General features: G+C 41.6%; 1 protein-coding gene across 7 annotated transcripts in view; it reads right to left on the reverse strand.

Annotated features, from left to right (window-relative positions):
* Positions 1–5,446: 5,446 nt before the first annotated feature.
* Positions 5,447–20,062, reverse strand: part of SLMAP (sarcolemma associated protein) — a 301,840-nt gene continuing 287,224 nt past the window's right edge. For 5 of the 7 annotated variants that reach the window (XM_082265558.1, XM_082265559.1, XM_082265556.1 and 2 more), the window contains 2 exons: positions 17,731–17,865; positions 5,447–6,096 (listed from right to left, as the gene is read on the reverse strand). In XM_082265558.1, the coding sequence (XP_082121684.1) occupies positions 6,007–6,096; positions 17,731–17,865 (225 nt within the window). In that variant the 3' untranslated portion in view covers positions 5,447–6,006. Of the gene's footprint in view, positions 6,097–12,142; positions 12,233–17,730; positions 17,866–20,062 lie in introns of all 7 variants that reach the window. The other 2 variants (XM_082265562.1, XM_082265557.1) reach the window with 1 other exon arrangement.

Below are 20,062 nucleotides of genomic sequence, written 5' to 3' on the forward strand. Positions count from 1 at the left end.
GAAGTCAGTAGGTCTTTTTTCAAGATCCTGGGAAAGTTGAGGATCCCAAATACTTCTAAAATCACCAACCTGTAACATCTTTGTGCAAAAAATGGGATCCTGAGCTTTCCAAGATCCCTCTGTGAGGCCTAGTATCACCAGCAACAGAAGAGTATTTTAAAAGCATTTTCTTCTGCTTTAGAAGCTCCAATGATTGATTTGTAAAAGCTTGCTGTATACACTGTTCATATACAAGCTGAACATTTAAGATCCTTCAGAGTATCTTCACAGGTGCTTCTATTTTCCCACCCACCCGCATTCAACCTCCTACGCGGCATCATGCTGCTTTTGAATTCTCATCGACTTGCAGGAGGAGAAGAGCAGTTGTAAGGTAAACTAAAGCCATGTGATGTCGCAAATGTTCTTGGCCTTATTTTAAGTCCCTAAAACAATGTAAAACAAAGGTCAGTCAAGAACTCCGCAAATAGATTTCACTTCTCTGGTTGGGATCCTGACTCACAGGTTACACAACCCTGGTTTAAAATTACTCATATTTTATAAACTATTACATTTTTACAAATGATGAAAAAATCTCAACATTGCTTAAGACAACAGAAATCATTTGATAGCAGTAAAAATGGTCACACTGGTTTCAGCAAAGTGGAACTCTTTGTACAGTTCAAACATACAGTACTTTTAAAACAAACACATCTGGAAGGAATACGGGTTTGGGAGAATAACTCTCGACCCTTATTTATTTGGCAATTGTTTTGTCATAAGTAAAATTGTGGCCAGGCTATAGACACTAAACCAAATCAATATTTATTACAAGCAATAAATAAGCTTTACAAAAGCCTTCACTGAACTCTGTAGCTGCAGGCACTTTGGATAAATTCTCACAATGAAAGCTTTGAAGATGTTAAAATTGGGTATTTACAGCTAACAAAAGTCAAAGAAAAACTGAGGAGCTTCTGTCACAAACTTTGAAGAAGAATTACTCCACAATGGTTGCAGATACAGAAGTCAGTTAAGGGCTAGCTTATTTAATGCCAAGAATATGAAAATGTCCATCTGATCACAGTTCTACTTTGGGGTCTGCTCTTCTATGACCATATATAAACATGAAAAAAGTGGTACATTAAGATTTTATGTAGCCACCACACACACCCGACAATAAATTATAGAGGATCAGACAGAATTTCCCAACCAAGCCGATGAACTTTCCTTAGCCCCTGTGCCTTTAACGTCCATGTTGCTAAGGGTTACCCAATTTGCCAGTACTGGACGAAGGGTCTAATGTCTATAGGTACTTTGCAACATGTAAGATTTGTTATAGCAATTTGGCTGCAAAGCATCTCTGTATATTAACGCTATCTGTACACTGACATAAATGTGATGGTGAGGATTGATGATGATCAATGTAAATGGGGCACTATACAAGCAAGAGTGAAAACCACCAAAATCTGCAATAATAAATAGATTATATTTCCATAATGGCAAAAATAATGTCATCTATTCAGTTCTTCATAAAATATCCACCAAGGCAGCACTCATACCATGTCATACCTCTTACCAGGGCATGGTAAACCAACAGTATTAAAAGTCCAGCAAGTCCTTCAATTTGTATGTGCTATCTGGCACTATGTACACAATGCACTGTTGATGTGTTACCACCACTGACAAATATACAATAAGCTGTAGTGATAAGTTATGAAAATACACACAGGAAGATGTCAGGGGGTTTGTGTCTGGAATACACATGAAAACAGTTTGGACTGCAGACAATTCCACGCATCAATGGTGATATCATGAGATCTTACAGTAGAACAGTCCCTTATATCTGCTGTTAAGAACGGGATTGGATTTTCATTTATGCTGATCCATCGTACTTCAGTCATTGATGGTGTTTTGGGTGCCAAATGTGAGGGTCTTCTTTCATCAGAGCTGTCCGAGAATGTTTTTAGCACAGTAGTTCATCTTAGTATAAGAGTTTAAACACAGAGGAAAGTTTAAAACATGAAAAATGCACAAAAGGTTTGCTCAATGGCAAGTGTGGTCTATTGTTTTACTGGATAATTAGTCCTGGCTTTCTGAAGTTTCTTCAAGGGTTTGTCGAAGAACACCAGATATCAAGTCTGATGGCCGAGTTGCAAAAATAAAAAAATATATATACCATCCCAGTCTCTTAGGCTGGGCGGTCTTCTAATATGCAAATAAGCTAAAAGCCCTAACCAGACACCCAGGATAATTTGTGACTGACCTTTTGAAGACTATGGAAAGCACGCTTCATCTATGCTTTTCCCACCATCAGCACTGACCATGATTTACTGAAATGCAATCATTTTTATTTTTAAATATTACACATGCTTGGTTGTTATGACCTGTGCTGATGAACAAATGCTTTTGACATCAGTTTGAGAAGCGTTTAAGGTCATTCTGAATTCACTGCAATTGACCTCAGCACCTGCTTTAAGCTGCTTTTTGATTTCCCATGAACTTGCTGTATGTGGAGAGAAGCAGTTCTGATGCAAACAAAACCTCTCAAACACACGCTCCTAGATGCACTCAAACAATAGCGTACTTTAGAAGGGTGGTGATTCTTCTGAACTGACATTGAAATTTTGTTATGTGGTTAATAAAGATACAAACAGGGCTTAGCAGTGTTCTTCTTTAACAAACATACTATTCATATAGTTAAGACATTCCAAACAGCTGAAAGGCAATATGCACAGTGTTTTACTGCAGTCATAGAATAAAAATAAAAATGAGTTGCTTTACACACAAAAAGGCTGGCAGGGCAGCACATAATATTGTGCTTCATAGGGGACACAGCCAGCCATTATAAACTCTACTACAGCCGCCAAATTTAAAGTGGAACTAAAGGCTTTAATACTCTCCCGGCCAACATTCCTTCACCATCATCTTATTTTGAGTGTCGGTCTTCAGGCCTGATCATTGGCCAGCGTGGGATGACGTCACTACGGCATATATGCAGGAACCAGTCATTTCAGCACTGCGCTGTAAGCGGAGCTGCATATGTGCTGCTCACTATACAGCATCGGAGAAGGTAGTGAGCAGGCAAATAGGGGCCTTAAATTGCTTATGCAATCTTCTTAAAGGAGTTGTAAAGTCAGAATGTTTTTTTTTTATCTTAATGCATTCTATGTATTAGGATAAAAAGCCTTCTGTGTGCAGCAGCCTCCCCAGCACCCCCTAATACTTACCTGAGCCCCCTTTCTTACCAGCGATGTCAACGAGTCCCTTGGCTGTCTGGAATTCTCCCTTCGGATTGGCTAAAACACAGCCATTGCACCATTGGCTCCCACGGCTGTCAATCAAAGTCAGTTAGCCAATCATGAGAGAGTGGGGCGGGGCCGAAAAGCAGCTCTGTGTCTGAATGGAAACAAGGAACTGCAGCTTCGCTCAGGTGCCCCCATAGCAAGCTGCTTGCTGTGGGGGCACTCGAAAGGAGGGAGGGGTCAGGAGCAGTAACGAGGGACCCGAGAAGAGGAGGATCCAGGCTGCTCTGTGCAAAACAAACTGCACAGAGGTGGGAAGTATAACATGTTGTTCCGCTTTAAGTGTGACTCTTATCTTTTGCTATGGGCAAAGTATACAGACACCCTGTGAAAGACAGACAAGGTATTCAAAAATGTGCTGCCAGCACTAGTCATTACAGAAACACTACGTGATTGGGCTTGGATTGAAACAGCCTACTCTGACTACTTGATCCTTTCTAATGCTAAATCTCTGCCTTCAAGGCACCTTAAAACATATTTTTGAACGTGTCACCACCTATGTATTACATTATTAGTGATCGGCACAATTCAGTAAGTGCCTCTGCTTGCAGAGAGTGGCTCAGTCTGCACTGTGAAACCTGGGGAGTCATCACAGCTCTTGACTGCAGTTAATTTTAAAGCTGAAATATATTAATTATTTTCAATAAAAGTGATTTTATTTTTGACTACTCATCTTGTCCTTGCTGCAGCACTGCCCACCGATGCCCACATTCAGAATGAATCTCAGCCAGCGTCATTAAACCCACTTACTGTAAGCCCACATTGTAAATGACACAACACCTTGGTGTGCATCAACAGTAATGCAGCTCTTAACAGAGTAAAACAGTGCAAAATAACTGGTAGACATTTTATCTGCATAATATGCGCAGGGAAAAAAAAAAAAACTGATATCAAAAGAAATCCTCTACTGAAAACTAGTAGGATAGTAGGAGATTTACATTTAGGATTGCCTTTTGCATACTTGATGTGAAAATCCTCCATCAATTTTCTTTTGTTTCTTTACTATCACACATCGCCTGTCTAAGGATTCCCAGAATAGTCGGTGGGGAAGAGATGGAAGAAATTTTATATAGACCTCATCAGTAAAGCTGAAACACTAACATTTAAAGTAAGAATTTAGGATAATCCTATTCCTCTCCCCCTAAAACCAGTTTTTGGTAGGGGTTAGCTTAAAATGTTGGCTTCCCTTTAGACTCAGGGGGAGACAGTGAACCATAAGTGGCAGCAGAGACATTTAGTCTTCCTTCTAGAACCACCCTCACCACTAGGTGGCATCCTGGAGCAAACCAGCGAGTGTCACTTTTGACAGGAATCACATGACTGCAATTAGAACACTGTATACCATAGACTGGCAAATCGGCTTTCCTTCAGCTGACCTGGAACTACAAGCTGTAGCATGTAAAAGTTTAATTTAATGTTCAAATTCATGTTATCGGTCATACATTTCAAAAGCCAGAACAGTATGATCCAAATATGTAATAAAGTTTAACTTTACACCCTACAACATTTTAGAGTCTAAAAGCTGAACGCCAAGCAAACCGTTAAATACACAGATGAAATACATTCATGGGGGGCGGTTTTACCTGCCAAAAGGATTTGTATTTCTATCCATCTAGTTCTGAGATTTACACAGCTGTCATACAGCACAGCCCTATCTGGCAGACAGATCTCATTTTTCTCTTCTGCAGTTAAGTTTCACTTACAGGTCTTATTCCTCCCCAGCCTGTGACTAACAGGAAAATAGAAAGCAATAAGCCAACAAGCTCCCCTCTGTTCTCTCCTTTTAGCAAGTTACTTGTTACCACACGAGCACTGCAGCACAGCTGACTTGTGATGCTCCTCCATCAGTCTAAAATTCTGCTGATTCTGAAGTCAAATTCAGGTACTTACACTGGTTGATTGTACAAAAATAAATTGAATGATGCATGAATAAAAACATAAATGCATTAATTTGTATCTTTTATATTTGCCTGGAGTTCAGCTTTAAAAGACCCAGTCCATCCTTCCAGCAGATTGGACTGGATGACTGAACATCTTCAATCTTCTGCTAAACATTCCTGAAAAGCAATGAAATATAGTGTGTATTCCATTAAGGTGGCCATTAAGACACATGGATCATCACCGTTTCACAATCCCATTGATGGAAAAGAATGGTTGACAATTATAAACTTGAATGCATATTGGTTGAGAACTCAATAAAAACTAAAAATTAGTGTACACACAGTAGATTCTCTTTAAAAGGAGTGTGATCTTGACAGCTCTATGATACATGGGACAGGTGGAAAATTCCATCAGCATCTCATTGCTATACCTTGATGTGTGTGTGTTTCCCATGGCAAAGGTTATATGATCTTTACAAGACGTTTGAGAGTAAAACAGCCACAAACCCAAAACATCATAAATAATTTGGTACCAAAAGCCTGCTCAAGGCCATAACAGTATCTCCGATACCACCAAACTAGACTTAACAGGTACATGAAAGATAGCAAGCAAAGTCTTGCCTATAGAAAGATAAAGTCATATCTTTATTCCCCTGCTGGACTATTACATATATTACAGGTTAAAGCAACGGCCCTACTTCTGTTCTCTCAGACTTGTGTTTATTTTTTTTTTTAAAGAGGTAAAAAGGAAGAGTAAGGATCCATTTTTGTTTCGGTGTGTGTATGTTCTCCAATTGTGAGCGATGCTGGCTACGACGGAGGACAGTACATGGCTTTGATGAGCAGTCTCACGGTGAGCCTCTGCTGAGGCTGGGATACAGCATCACTGCGGTTACGGCTACCAACGCCGCCATCACAGTCACCCAAGGCCACGGTTTCTGTAAATATAAGACACACAAGGTGGGAATTATTGACTAGGCATGGAAGAAAACGTCTCAGAGGCCATTATTGGCTGTAACATAAGGGATGCCAACAGCTCTGAAAATACTTACAAGCTGTATGTGACCTAGGAAACATTTCAGTCAGACTTAGAATTAGAGGACAAATGTATGGTTTATCATAACACTAAGAGAGCAAAATTAGAATGAGAGACAGGAAAGCAGATGGCCAATTTCATGGTAAGACAAAGGATTCGGTAGACATAGATGGGTAAACAGACAGTTGGACTGACAGGTAGGTAGGTACCCAAGTAAATCGATACATAGCAGGGCAAGTACACAGGTGGGTAAACGGGCAAGTACACCGGTGGGTAGGTAGATTGAAAGATAGATACATAATTAAAAAGGGTTTAATAAAGCAGTACAAAAAGTAATATAAAGTACAGTAAGTTATAATAACCAATAAGCAGTCAAAATATCAAGACAACTGCCGATTGGTTGCAATTAGTTACTGTACTACACTCTTATTTTTACTCCACATTTCGACCACTGAGAAATGGTTTACACCTGTAGAGAAAGAAAACACACATCCATGTTATATATAGGTTTGTATTAGCTATTGCAAATACAAACCACCCATGCACATACACAGATAATACAGCTTTTTTACATTCAGTATGATTCCCAACCATTCACTTTATTATTTCTGTAGTACTGTATACTGAAAGAAAATTGCTTTCAACAGACATGTATAGTATTAAAGAAAAGATTACAAATGTGAGTGTTGAGAAAGGCAGTCAGTTTGTCAGCAAAGTGGGAAAAATCTTTACTTAAGTGCTTGCATTCTACTAAGATAGGAATCACAGCTACATGGGTATACAGTGCATCCACAAAGTATTCACAGAAATTCACTTTTTCCACATTTCTTGGTTACAGCCTTATTCCAAAATGGAGTCAATTCATTATTTTCATCAAAAGTCTACAAACAATACCACATAATGACAATGTGAAAGAAGTTTGTTTGAAATCTTTGCAAATTTATATAAAAAAAAAAAAAACACATATACATAAGGGTTCACAGCCTATGCCATGACACAAAAATTTGAGCTAGGCGCAGCCTGTTTCCACTGATCATTCTTGATATGTTTCTACAACTTGGAGTCAACCTGTGGTAAATTCAGTGGATTGGACATAATTTGAAAAGGCACAAACCTGTCTATATAAGGTCCCAGAGTTAACAGCGCATGTCAGAGCACAAACCAAGCCAAGAATTCCAAGTTATTGTCTGTAGACCTCCAAGACATGATTGTATCCAGGCACAGATCTGGGGAAGAGTACAGAAAAATTTCTGTAGCATTGAAGGTCCCAATGAGTACAGTGGCCTCTATCATCGGTAAATGGAAGAAGTTTGGAACCACCAGAACTCATCCTAGAGCAAGCCGCCCAGCCAAACTGAGCGATCAGGAGAAAAGGGTCTTAGTCAGGGAGGTGACCAAGAACCCGATAGTCACTGACAGTGCTCCAGAGTTTCTCTGTGGAGAGAGGAGAACCTTCTAAAAGAACAACTATCTCTGCAGCACTCCACCAATCAGGCCTGTATGGAGAAGTGGCCAGACAGAAACCACTCCTCAGTAAAAGGCACATGACAGCCCGTCTCGAGTTTGCCAAAAAGCACCTGAAGGAGCCTCTCTTCAAAATTCCCAGGCCCTATGAAACAAAGATTGAACTCTTTGGCCTGAATGGCAAGCGTCATGTCTGGAGGAAATCAGGCACCATTCATTACCTGGCCAATACCATCCCTTTGGTGAAGCATGGTAGGGGCAGCTTCATGCTGTGGGAAGGTTTTTCAGCGGCAGGAACAGGGAGACAAGGCAGGATATAGGGAAAGATGAATGCAGCAATGTAGAGACATCCTTGATGAAAACCTGCTCCAGAGGGCTCTGGACCTCAGACTGGGGCAAATATTCATCTTCCAAGAGGACAACGACCCTAAGCACACAGCCAAGATAACAAAGGTGTGACTAAAGGACAACTCTGTGAATGTCCTTGTGTAGCCCAGCCAGAGCCTAAACTTGAACCCAGTTGAACATCTCTGGAGACATCTGAAAATGGCTGTGCACCGACATGCCACATCCAACCTGATGGAGCTTGAGAGGTCCTGCAGAGAAGAATGTGATAAACTGCCCAAAAATAGGTGTGCCAAGCTTGTAGCATGATACACAAAAAGACTTGAGGCTGTAATTGGTGCCAAAGGTGCTTCAACAAAGTATTGAGCAAAGGCTGTGAATACTTTTGTACATGGGATTTTTATTGAATTTTTACTAAATTTACTAAATTTGCAAAGATTTCAAACAAACTTCTTTCATGTGGTCACTAAGGGTTATTGTTTGTAGAATTTTGAGGAAAATAATGGATTTTTGGACTTACCGTAAAATCCATTTCTGAAATGATGCTCATTGACGGACAGTGCCTGATTCTTAACCATTGGGTTATACTGCTCCCTACAGGAGTAGGACACTAGGCAGTCCCAGGGGGTATACACTCATTCTCCGCTATAGGCACTCAGTTTTGTTACAAGCCGAGGGGTGGGTGCTGTGTCCATCAATGATCAGAGAAATTGATTTTCAAAAATCCTATTTTCTCTTTCATTCACTGATGGACACAGCTCCTGATTCTTCTTAACCATTGGGATGTCCCAAAGCAGTGTTAAACATGAGAGGTGGGAAAACAGCAGACAAAAATTCCCAAGGCTAACCATAGCCAACCAGGTAAGATGCAGCTCAACCATAAACATCTGGAGCTCATCTGGAAAAAACAATACACCAAAGAGGACCATGTCCTCTAAACAGCAGGCAGCAAAACCTTGCGGCCAAAAGAAGCATCTGTAAATGCAAACACATCCACTTTATAAACATTTTGTAAAAGTGTGCACCGACGACCAGGTGGCGGCCTTGCAAACCTGCGTCACCGACGCTCGCTGACGGAAGCCAACGAGACACTAAGTGCCGTAGTAGAGTGCTCCTTGATAGGAAAAGGAGGAACCTGACCCCTGATGCAATAGACCCGAACCACCATCTGTCTGATTCATCTAGAAATGGTCGCAGAAGAAGCGGACAACCCCTTTGTGAGGTCCGTCCATGAGCACAAATAGAGATTCTGACTTCCTAAAAGACTCTGTAGCTGCTAGGTACACCCTTATTGCCCGGACCACATCCAAGACATGTAAGGCAATTTCCTTTGGATGTTTGGCCTGGGACACGGGGAAGGCAACACAATGTCTTCATTCAAATAACAGTCAGAGACCACCTTAGGAAGGAATGATGGACAGGGGGCGAAGCACCACCTTATCCTTATGAATCACCAATAAGGTGAACGACAGGATAACCCCGCCAGTTCCGACACCCTGCGCACAGAGACGATAGCTACCAAAAAAGGCCACCTTCTGAGGCAGCGCAAGCAGGGAAACCTCCTGAATATTTTCAAAGGGAGGCTTCTGTAGAGCGGAAAGCACCACATTAAGATCCCAGGGCGGGAACGGAGCCCGCACTGAAGGAGCCAAATATTGGACTTTAAAAAGATAGGAAAAAATTCCATTTAAAAAGAAAAAAATAGCAAGGACCAAAGATCCCAGCAAGGAACTAGGTCCTTACTCCTGACTAGGCAGAAAAAAACGGAATGCCTATAGAGGAGAGTGGGTGTATTCCCCCGGAACTGGCCATAGGCGTAGTCAAGCTTTTTTTCTGCCTAGTGTCCTACTCCTGTAAGGGGCAGTATAACCCAATGGTTAAGAAGAATCAGGAGCTGTGTCCGTCAATGAAGGAAAGAAATAATGAACTTAATCCATTTTGGAATAAGGCTGGAACATAACAAAATTTGGAAAAAGTGAAGCGCTGTGAATACTTTCGGTACACTGTAACTTTAGTAGATGGATAGGCCCTTTGGGTTTAGCTGTGACTGCTATCAATAACAAAAGATCTCCTGTAACATCTGCACAGGTAGAGGTTTGAAGCAAGTTAACAATTTGATAGGATCTTCCACTTTCAAAAATGCATTTAAAGCAGTGGCCACAGAACAGGGTAATCACTCAAACTTCTGAGAATGTTGAAATGTCTGGAAATTTGACTTCCGCGCATATCCAATGTGTTATGCATAAGTACTGTGGGAAAATGATGATCAAATGCTTTATATAAATATAACAAAGCCTTAAGATCAAATTCCCGTTCTAGCCATTTTCAGTCACACCAAGCCACAGTCTTCTGATCAAGATCACCACCAGATCAATTTTCGCAAAAAAGAATTAAAAGGCTTGTGCCAGGAGTATCTTATTGCTGCATTTTCCTTGGTCAGATTTTAGGAGTCAAAGTTTGGACTGGAAGATCCTTCAGTGCAGCAGAGAACACACAATGAAGCTCTCAGTTCATGCTCTTACACATGATGCCAGCACTGAAGGGAACCAAGAGAGCGAGCCATTTCTACAAGAAAATTAAGTATTTCAGGGCTTTACTGCTCTTTATCCAATTTAGCAATGTTAAAAGCTTTTTTTTTTAAAAACGAACAACAGGTCTATTTCATAGTGCGTTTGTCAAGGTAAAAAAAAAAAAAAAAGGAAAATCAATGGTCGGTGGCAACAGAAGAGCTTTTATATACATCCCCGGTCTCTTCTACCTTGTCTCTGATCCAGTAATGTTGCCTCAGAGTACACACCAGCAACATAATTGTCAGACAATAGAACCACAGACTCATCTGGTAACAGTGGCATCTCTGAGGATGTAGTGTTATGAAGGCTGCGGTGCTGGAAGAAAGAGGAAGACCAGAGGCACCAGTTTGCTAGAGTGAGAAAATAAAAGCTCTTCTATTGCATGGATCCTTGAATTTTAAAGTAAACTTTTACTTTGCTCGAAGTAAAAGGTTATAGGACAAACCTTACCTGAGCTCAACTGCTGTGTTAAAAATTCAAAAGCTGGAGACCGATGCCCAGGCTGGGGCGTTAATCCCCCAAAGCATAAATTGAGAATGTATAAAGCCAACTACCCCAAAAGTACTCGATAAAGAAACACATTTTTGCCTACAGCTTATACAACCTTCCTGGTATGCTATGAGGAAGGCTGTACATGCTGAAATGGGTTACATTTCTGATGCTGTGTCATTTTACATGTAGCCAATAAAAAGATTTCATAATGAAGAGTACACAGAGTGGCTGGCTTTAAAAAGTTCACTTGGCTCCAATGCTCCTTAGCAAGCATATACCCAATTTCACTTCATCCTGCCATTGCTTTGTTCAGCAACCAGGAGTGAATTGAAATACCCTTTTCTAGGTGAACATGCGACTCCCTCTCTTCCATGTGACAGTATTGGTGGCTTGTAATTAGCCAAGCACTGTCACTTGAGGCCAGGGAAGAACTCAACACCACAGTGTAAGCGTCTACAGGGTAAGCTTAAAGCTTAGGCAAGGCTTTATTTTCCAGTCCCGGCGGCTTTATGAAATGTTGAGAGCAAGGAAGATGTAAGCTTCTGGGATGGAGTGAAGAGCTAACAACTTTTCACTGTTCTTTGCATGGGCAAAAACATTTACACGAAAGCGGAGACCAGTAGGTCGAAGTGGAGGCTGGTAAATTGCGTGAGTCTGAGGAAAAAGACCCCTGGTAATCATTTAAGGGCAAGTACTTCACTACTTTTTTAAAAGTGGAGATCTCCAAGTTCAATATCTCTTCATGCTTCATAGCCACGTAGCCATGTTGTACCAGGTCTCAATGCCTTATAAAACAGGTCTAACAGGCATGGAAAACCCCTGATCAAACTTTGACCTTCAGCCTTTCTCAACACTGCTCTTCTCTCCGTGCAGGGGTTTTTCATACGCTCAGATGGACATTCACTGGAAGAGAAGTGTTTAGCACACACAGGAAGAGAGACAGACAGATGTTAGATGGTTAGTACATTTCAGTCACTCTGGCAGCGGACAGCCTGTCCTGTTACCTGACCATGCATTAATGTTACAAGGATGGGACATGTAGGTGGAAAGTGAAGGACAGACAAGAGCAGCGTGTACCTTTCTCTACCAAAACAGGCCGTAACACCAATACAGGATAGCCACGACTACGCCAAAGTAAACGGCTGGGACGGGAAGTAACGCAGAAGGCTGAAGAAGGGAAGGGATATTAGAAATCACTCAGGTGCTTTAATCAATACAGAGCTCGAGACTGTGATTTTGCCAGTAATGGGACAGCAATCATTGCCACCTGCAACTTATACACAAAGGAAATCAAACAGAAAAATAGAACATCTAACACAATATTTTGAAAAAAAGGGGCTAGTGTCTTGTCTTACATCTCCTTTATAGTGAGGTCTGATCTCTCCTAATAAAATAATTTAGTGGATCACCACTTGACTCTAATTGCAAGAACTGCAACAGTTACCCACCCACCAATGAAAGTACTAGCCCTTTCAACTAATAACAGATGTGCCTAGGATGAGCAGGCTAATCTGATTTCTGATTAGTTCCTGAAGATCATAAAGCTGTGAGCTGCCACAGCCAACTGTTATTGCTGCTCATTGTTCAAGATGCAGGCTTGGGGCTAAAACCTTGCACCCAGTGTGTCATTGGTATAGATATACAGTATCTCACAAAAGTGAGTACACCCCTCACATTTTTGCAAATATTTTAACATATCTTTTCACGTGACAAAACTGAAGAAATTACACTTTGCTACAATGTAAAGTAGTGAGTGTACAGCTTGTATAACAGTTTAAATTTGCTGTCCCCTCAAAATAACAACACAGCCATTCATTTCTAAACTGCTGGCAACAAAAGGGAGTACACCCCTAAGTGTTAATGTCCAAATAGGGCCCAAAGTGTCAATATTGTGTGTGGCCACCCTTATTTTAAAGCACTGCCTTAACCCTCTTGGGCATGGAGTTCACCAGAGCTTCACAGGTTGCCACTGGAGTCCTCTTCCACACCATTTCAAAATGCGTTTGCAATAATTTTAATTAACTTCCAGCCCTTAGTGTGTCCTAATGTGAAAGCAGTTAGATCAGGATCCTGGCTGCACTACCCCAGCTATCACAAGGGATAGATAGGTCGCACATTCCTATCTGGTTTTTGCTGTCCTAAAACAAAATAGTGAGTGAGCGTCGTCATGGTAGGACTGGAAGTGTGTTACTGGCGAGAACGGCGGGTGGGTGAAAAAAACAAAAAACAAAATGCAGTCATACGTTTTTAACACTGGTAGGCCGTAATACATAAGTTTGCATTTTTGGGAGTAGATAGGCTTTACATTTTTAACTTGCCAATACAAAAACGTAAGATCATTTAACACTTGACTGCAGTGCTGACATGCTTATTACTTTGTTGGTTTTATATTGTGTTAGATGCTTGGGGTTTAACATTCTACTGGTTAGTTAGATCTCAAAATAATCTAATTGAAAGCTATGATTAAAGGCTAAAGTTGGTAGCTAAACATATAACAAATGTTTCCTTAGCGCCTGTAATATCACACAATGCCAAGTACCATGGCTATATAGTACCTAGACCTCTAGAGCTGAAAGAAATGGCACATACAAAATTGGAGACTTACATTAACAAGCTTCAATGCTACATATGCACTTGAATCACTGTAACCAGCTGCAAGTGTTCATGTATAGTACATATGAACATTAGAAAATGTTTCCTCTATAGCAAAACTGGGTTACCATTTCACCCACACACAACCCATAAACCTGTAAACAGGGATTTTTAAAAACATTTTTTAACCCAATTACTATCCTGAGCAAAAAAAAAAAAAAAAGGGAGGTTCAAACATATCGGGACTGTTGGAAAAGATTTTATTTTTGGCAGAATTGGGTTAAGATTTCAGGCATGCAATGCCCAAACTAATAAATGTGAATTTGTAACTGATTATAGCCTGTGCTCATGTCATTGCGAAAAATAAGGCAACTAATCTAGATGACAAATCTTCCTACAATCCACCTCCTACAACTGGGAGATAAGCTGGCAGGAGAGTCAGGACACATGCAGGCAGACTAATCAGGTGTTGTAGCTCTGTGCTGTGAGCATTAACTTATATTTGGTGTTCTTTGTTTTCCAAGCACAAGACACACCAGGGCATGTGGACTCTCATGCATTCCACATCAAGGTTGGTGCATTTTATCCAACATGCAAGTAACCGAGCACACGGATTTCTTCAACTTATAAGTATCTAACAAATGCACAAACACAAAGTTATATATCCTGCTATAGGCACCTGCTGCATATTTGTTCATGGGCCAAACTGTATAGGCATGAAATATTTATAGTTGTGGGAATGAAAGCAGAAAACCAACCAAAAATTGAAATTTGCCAAATGTAACATTCTAACCATCCCAAAGTCTATATGTGTGCATCAGTTCAGCCTCAACTAAAATTGATTTTGTTTGTGAATTTCTGAATTATTGCATAATTTAGACCTAACAAAGAAAGCCTGTAGTTCATTTTAGCTGGGATCCATAATGTGTGTGTAAGTATATATATTACACACACACACACATACACTATATTGCCAAAAGTATTGGCCTGCCTTTACATGCACATGAGCTTTAATGGCATCCCAGGCTTAGTCTGTAGGGTTCAATATTGTGAGTGCCCACCCTTTGTAGCTATAACAGCTATTCTGGGAAAGCTGTCCACAAGGTTTAGGAGTGTGTCTATAGGAATGTTTGACCATTCTTCCAGAAGCACATTTGTGAGGTCTGGCTCACAGTCTGGCTCACAGTCTGGCTTACGTTTTAATCTGGTTGAGGTCAGGACTCTGTGCAAACCAGTCAAGTTCCTCCACCCCAAACTCTCTCATCCATGTCTCTATGGACCTTGCTTAGTGCACTAGTGTGCAGTCATGTTGGAAGAGGAAGAGGCCATCCCCAACAAAGTCTTGGTATGCTGAAACCTTAAGAGTTCCCTTCACTGGAACTAAGGAGCCAAGCCCAACTCCTGGAAAAAAAAACCCAATACCATTATACCCCCCTCCACCTTTCGACCAGGGCACAAAGCAAGGTCGATAAAGACATGGATGAGCGAGTTTGGGATGGAGGAACTTGACTGGCCTGCACAGATTTCTGACCTCAACTCGAAAGAACACCTTTGGGATAAATTCGAGCAGACAGCGAGCCAAGCCTTATTGTCCAACATTAGCGCCTGACCACACAAAAGTGCTTCTGGAAGAATGGTCAAACATTCCTATAGACACGCTCCTAAACCTTGTGGACATCCTTCCTGGAAGAGTTGAAGCTGTTATAGCTGCAAAGAGTGGGCCAACTCCATACTGAATCCTACGGACTAAGACTGGGATGTTATTAAAGTTCATGTAAAGGCAGGCATCCCAATACTTTTGCTAATACAGAGTGAGGGAGAGTGTGTCCCTCAAGCGCCAAGTAAAGGATTTTAGGGGGAGCACAAATATTCTATTTTGTGTTTGCTATCCACTTGGGGACACTGGAAGTCTTTCACATTCAGAATGTCCAAAAGCAGTTCAATTGAAGTCAAACACAGCAAACACTAATGGGCCCAAGAAAAGACAACATAGAATCGAGGACTCAAAGGGTCGCCTGAAACTGGCATCAGGTGAGACAGGGAGTGAAGGTCCACTTTGTAACCCTGTGAAGCTCCCTGCAACCAGATGTCTGAGATGCAAGCTGTCCAAGTTTCTGCAAAGGTTAATGCACCTTCATGTCAAGGAAGGCTTGTCTGAGTATTTGTTAGACTTTGAGCCCCAAATCCTATGGGAGCCAAATTTGGGGGGGGGGGGGGGGGTTTGTCTCGATGTGGAGGAAACAATAGTGAAAAAATGAGATATATTTCATGATAAAGAGGGGGAAGACTTTGCAGTCTGTTACTAAAGCCTGATACACACTATTAGTTCTCTTTTTTCATTCAACCCAGCGGGCTAAACAAAAAATAAAAGTGAAAAGCTCGAGAGGAGCCACTATACTAACTGTGCGATGTTCGCAATCTCCCCTGCTGAGCTATTGTGTTCTGACAGGCCAGAACACAGCGGTCAGCTCTCTCAACCATTGGCTGAGAGCGCTGATTGGACGCCGATCGGCAGACCATTTTCGGGCATGCCCCTTTGACAGGCAGGATTCCGTACACAAAGGCTGAATGTCGGTGAGGTTCTATTGTTTACTACCTGTCTACAGGTTCACTGACAAGAGACCCATGCAAGGGAGAAGCCAAGAGGCCTCCTGCAGACTTACAACAGAAGTTTAAAGCTATAGTAATTTGCTCTATGTAATCAAGGAATTGACTTCAGCAGTAAAAGGATCTCTTTAAGGAGGTTGTGTGTAGTCTGAGCACAAGTTCACTTTAAAGTGATTCTAAAAGCAAACTACTATTTAAAAACAACATGTTATACTTGTCTGCTCTACTGTAATGCTCTACTTTGCACAGAGCGGCCCTGATCCTCCTCTTCTCGGTTTCCCTTCCAGGGCTCATGGCCCCTCCCCCCTACCAAGTGTCCCTATAGCAAGCCGTTTGCTATGGGGGTCTCTCGTGAGTGCTCGCTCCCGAGCCGCTGCTCTGTGTGTCCATAAAACACACAGCAAGTAGATTAGCGCAGCCCCCTGCTCCCTCATCACTGGCTGTGATTGACAACAGCAGGAGCCAATAGCTTTCCCTGCGGTTTCTGAGCCAGATGCGAAAAAGAGCATCTGCTCTTGTGCACATTGCCATATTGAGATGAGGTTCAGGAAAGTATTTAGGGGAAAGGAAGCTGCTGGCAGAATGTTTTTTACTCTAATGCATAGAAATCAATGGTAAAAAATCTTCTGCCATTAGAACCACTCAAAGCTACTGTCTGCATTTTTCAAAGCACAGTGGGACCATTTGTATTTAACCTCCAATATCTACTCATTTTTAAATGCTACTAAATTTTCCTCTTCAATCTTTCAATGCAAGTTAGAAAAACTTTAGTTAATATTCTCTCCTTTAAGGTGCTTTGACAAGGGGCATATTCATAATCTGGACAATTAAAGCCAATATGAGCAAAGGTTGCAATGACCATGGTTAATGCAAACAGTCATGTCAACTAGTTTGAGGAAAACTCAATTTGCTGGGCTAAATTTTCCCAACCAATAGAGGTTGCTCCCCCCAAATAAAGGCGGTTTTCTCAGCGAATAAACATATGTTTGGTGCTACAAGAGTGTACGTAGAACACATCCTCCAGGGAACTTCATTTTGCAGTTTGAACATGCTATAGGATGTGCATAGCAAGTTTATCCTTAAAGAAGGCCAGTGATTCTGTAATTTCACTTTTATTTAAAAAATAAAAGGGTCACGCATATAGTGCTTGTTTACATTAAAGAGGCAAAAAAAGTTATTTTGTGACTTAAGGAAACCAATTCCTCTGTAGCCAGGCAATTTAAGAGAAGTGCTGATTCACTGATGATTACCAGCATCCTGAAAATAAAAATCTGGGAGCCAGACTATAACAAGCTGATGAGAGAAAATAAATATTTAGCATTACTGGAAGAGATGCCAAGTTTGCTGCGTGACATGAGACCACAAGACCTGAAGCATGATTGGCAGTAATGAAGCCACTTTCCTCCTGTACTCAGCAGCCAGTCAGTCAGTAGTCTGGTATGTGTGCTCCTCCTGCTCATACTTACATTATTCCCCTTCTCTTGCAGCAGCTTCAAGTTCTCTTTGCATTGCTTTAGCTCCTCCACCATTGTTTGCTTTTCTTGTTCCGTCTTTTCAAACGTCACTTTTAGCTCAGACAGCTTGTTCTGGGTGTCCGCATACTGCAAAAACACAGGAGAAAATTGAAAAACGCCTTACTCAAAACAATCAATCACCATAAATATGTGACATATTTGTATAAATACTGATATTATATAAAATAGTAGGCTGAATAGTAACGATCATATTGTAAATTTTTTATGTGTCTATTTATATGTGACCCAGTTGATATAAAAAAAACCCAACACAATTCAACCAGCAGCCACTTTACAGTGGATGTCAATTCCATTATTAACTGCAATCCTAAATTTCCCGCTGTATCGGATAGCCCACCAACCACTCTCTCTCCCCCCTTCCCCAGGACACAGATTCCTTCCATGGGCTGCCATGTCATCACATGCCCTGTAGGAAACCAGCAGCAGGTGGAACCAAGGAACCACAAGGCACAGCAGGGGACCAGGAATCAAATGCACCTAAAATATCAAAAAACAGCAGCGCTCACATCTCAGCAACACAGTGAAAAATTGACTCACCTACTGCCAGAAGCATGTGCATGCAATATGTTGATTTTTGTTTTTGTAACGGGCTGCTTGCTCATGGCAACAGGGTTTTAAAGGATCACAGTACTCTATACTGCAAGCATTTTTTTCATGACAAAAACCTTATTGTAAGAAATTTTTTTTTAAAAAGCTGCTCCAACAGGAACCAACAAAGTCAACAATTTGGTGACGGGTTTTGCTAGCCTGGATGCATGCTCTAGGGCCGTCATCCTAGTTGCTTCACTACCTAGGCCTGGTTCATATCTATGCGGCTCTCTGAGCCGCGCCTGCGTGGACACGTCAACGTATTCAACTTAATGGGGGGCTGCACCTGCTTTTCGTGGAGGAAAAAGGTTCCTACACCATTATTAACCACTTCCCTACTGGCGTATAGGGAAATTACGCCGGCAGGAATGCCTCCTCCCTCCGGGTGGACATCATATGACTCGGGTACGCTGGTGACAGGTCCTCTTTATTGGTGGGAAATCAGTGTGTTTTGGTGTACACTGTAAGCACAGCCTATCACTGATCAGTATACAGAGCCAATAAAGATAGCTCTTAACCTGGTCACCGGCTGTGTCCAATCACGGCCAGCCACATGCAGGCCGCTCATTCGCGCCCCCAGGGGCGTGCAAAGCAGTGATCGGGAATAGAGAGAGTCAATCTGACACAGCCCATACCCAATCAGGGTAAAGAGCCAATCAAATTGGCTCTCTACCACGTGACCAGCTATGTCCAACAACAGCCGATCACAGAATGTAAACAAGCCTGGGTAGCTAGCTGTTACCGGGCTCTCTTCCTCACACACCGATCCTGTGTGAGGAGGGGATTGCGGTAACAGCTAGTTACCGCTTACAGTGCCCACCAAAAAAAGAGGACCCGTCACCAGAGTACCCGAGTCATATGATGTCCACCGGGAGGGAGGAGGCATTCCTGCCGGCGTCATTTCCCTATACGCCAGTAGGGAAGTGGTTAATAATGGTGTAGGAACCTTTTTCCTCCATGAAAAGCAGGTGCAGCCGCCCAAGTACCTCTCTGCAGCCCATCAGAGTACCAGAGTACATTTTGGAAGCCGTTCAGTGTACCCAAGTACCTATCTGCAGCCTATGCCTCATAGAATATGTGTTGGGGTGTTTGCTTTCCAATATGGGGTCATTTTGTGGGCGTCATTGTCCTGGTGCTCCAGGGCCTTCAAAAGTGTGATAGGTTGTAATGAAATTAGATGTGTAATTTATGCTCCTAGAACGCCTGAAGGTGCTACTTGGATGTTGGGCCTCTGTATGTGGCCAGGCTGTATAAAAGTCTCACACATGGGGTATCGCCATACTCAGGAGGAGTAGCAGAATGTACATTGGGGTGTCATTTTTGCTATGTACATGCTATGTGTTAGAAATATCTTATAAATTGACAGCTTGGTGCAAAAAAAAAAAAAAAAAAAAAAAAAAATTTCTATCCACATTTTCCAAAAAACTTGTGAAAAAAAATGACATGTTCAAAAGATTAATAATGCCTCATAGAATATACGTTGGGGTGTTTACCCACAAAATGACAATTTTGGAAAGCAATTTGATTGTCCTGGTGCTCCAAGGCCTTCAAAAGCGTGTTAATTCATTAGAAAAATTATGTGTGTAATTTATGCTCCTACAACACCTGACGGTGCTCCTTGCATGTTGGGCCTCTGTATGTAGCCAGGCTGTGTAAAAGTCTCACATATGTGGTA

The sequence above is a fragment of the Pelophylax lessonae genome, assembly GCF_965119305.1.
Source record: "Pelophylax lessonae genome assembly, chromosome: 8".
Lineage (NCBI taxonomy): Eukaryota > Metazoa > Chordata > Amphibia > Anura > Ranidae > Pelophylax > Pelophylax lessonae.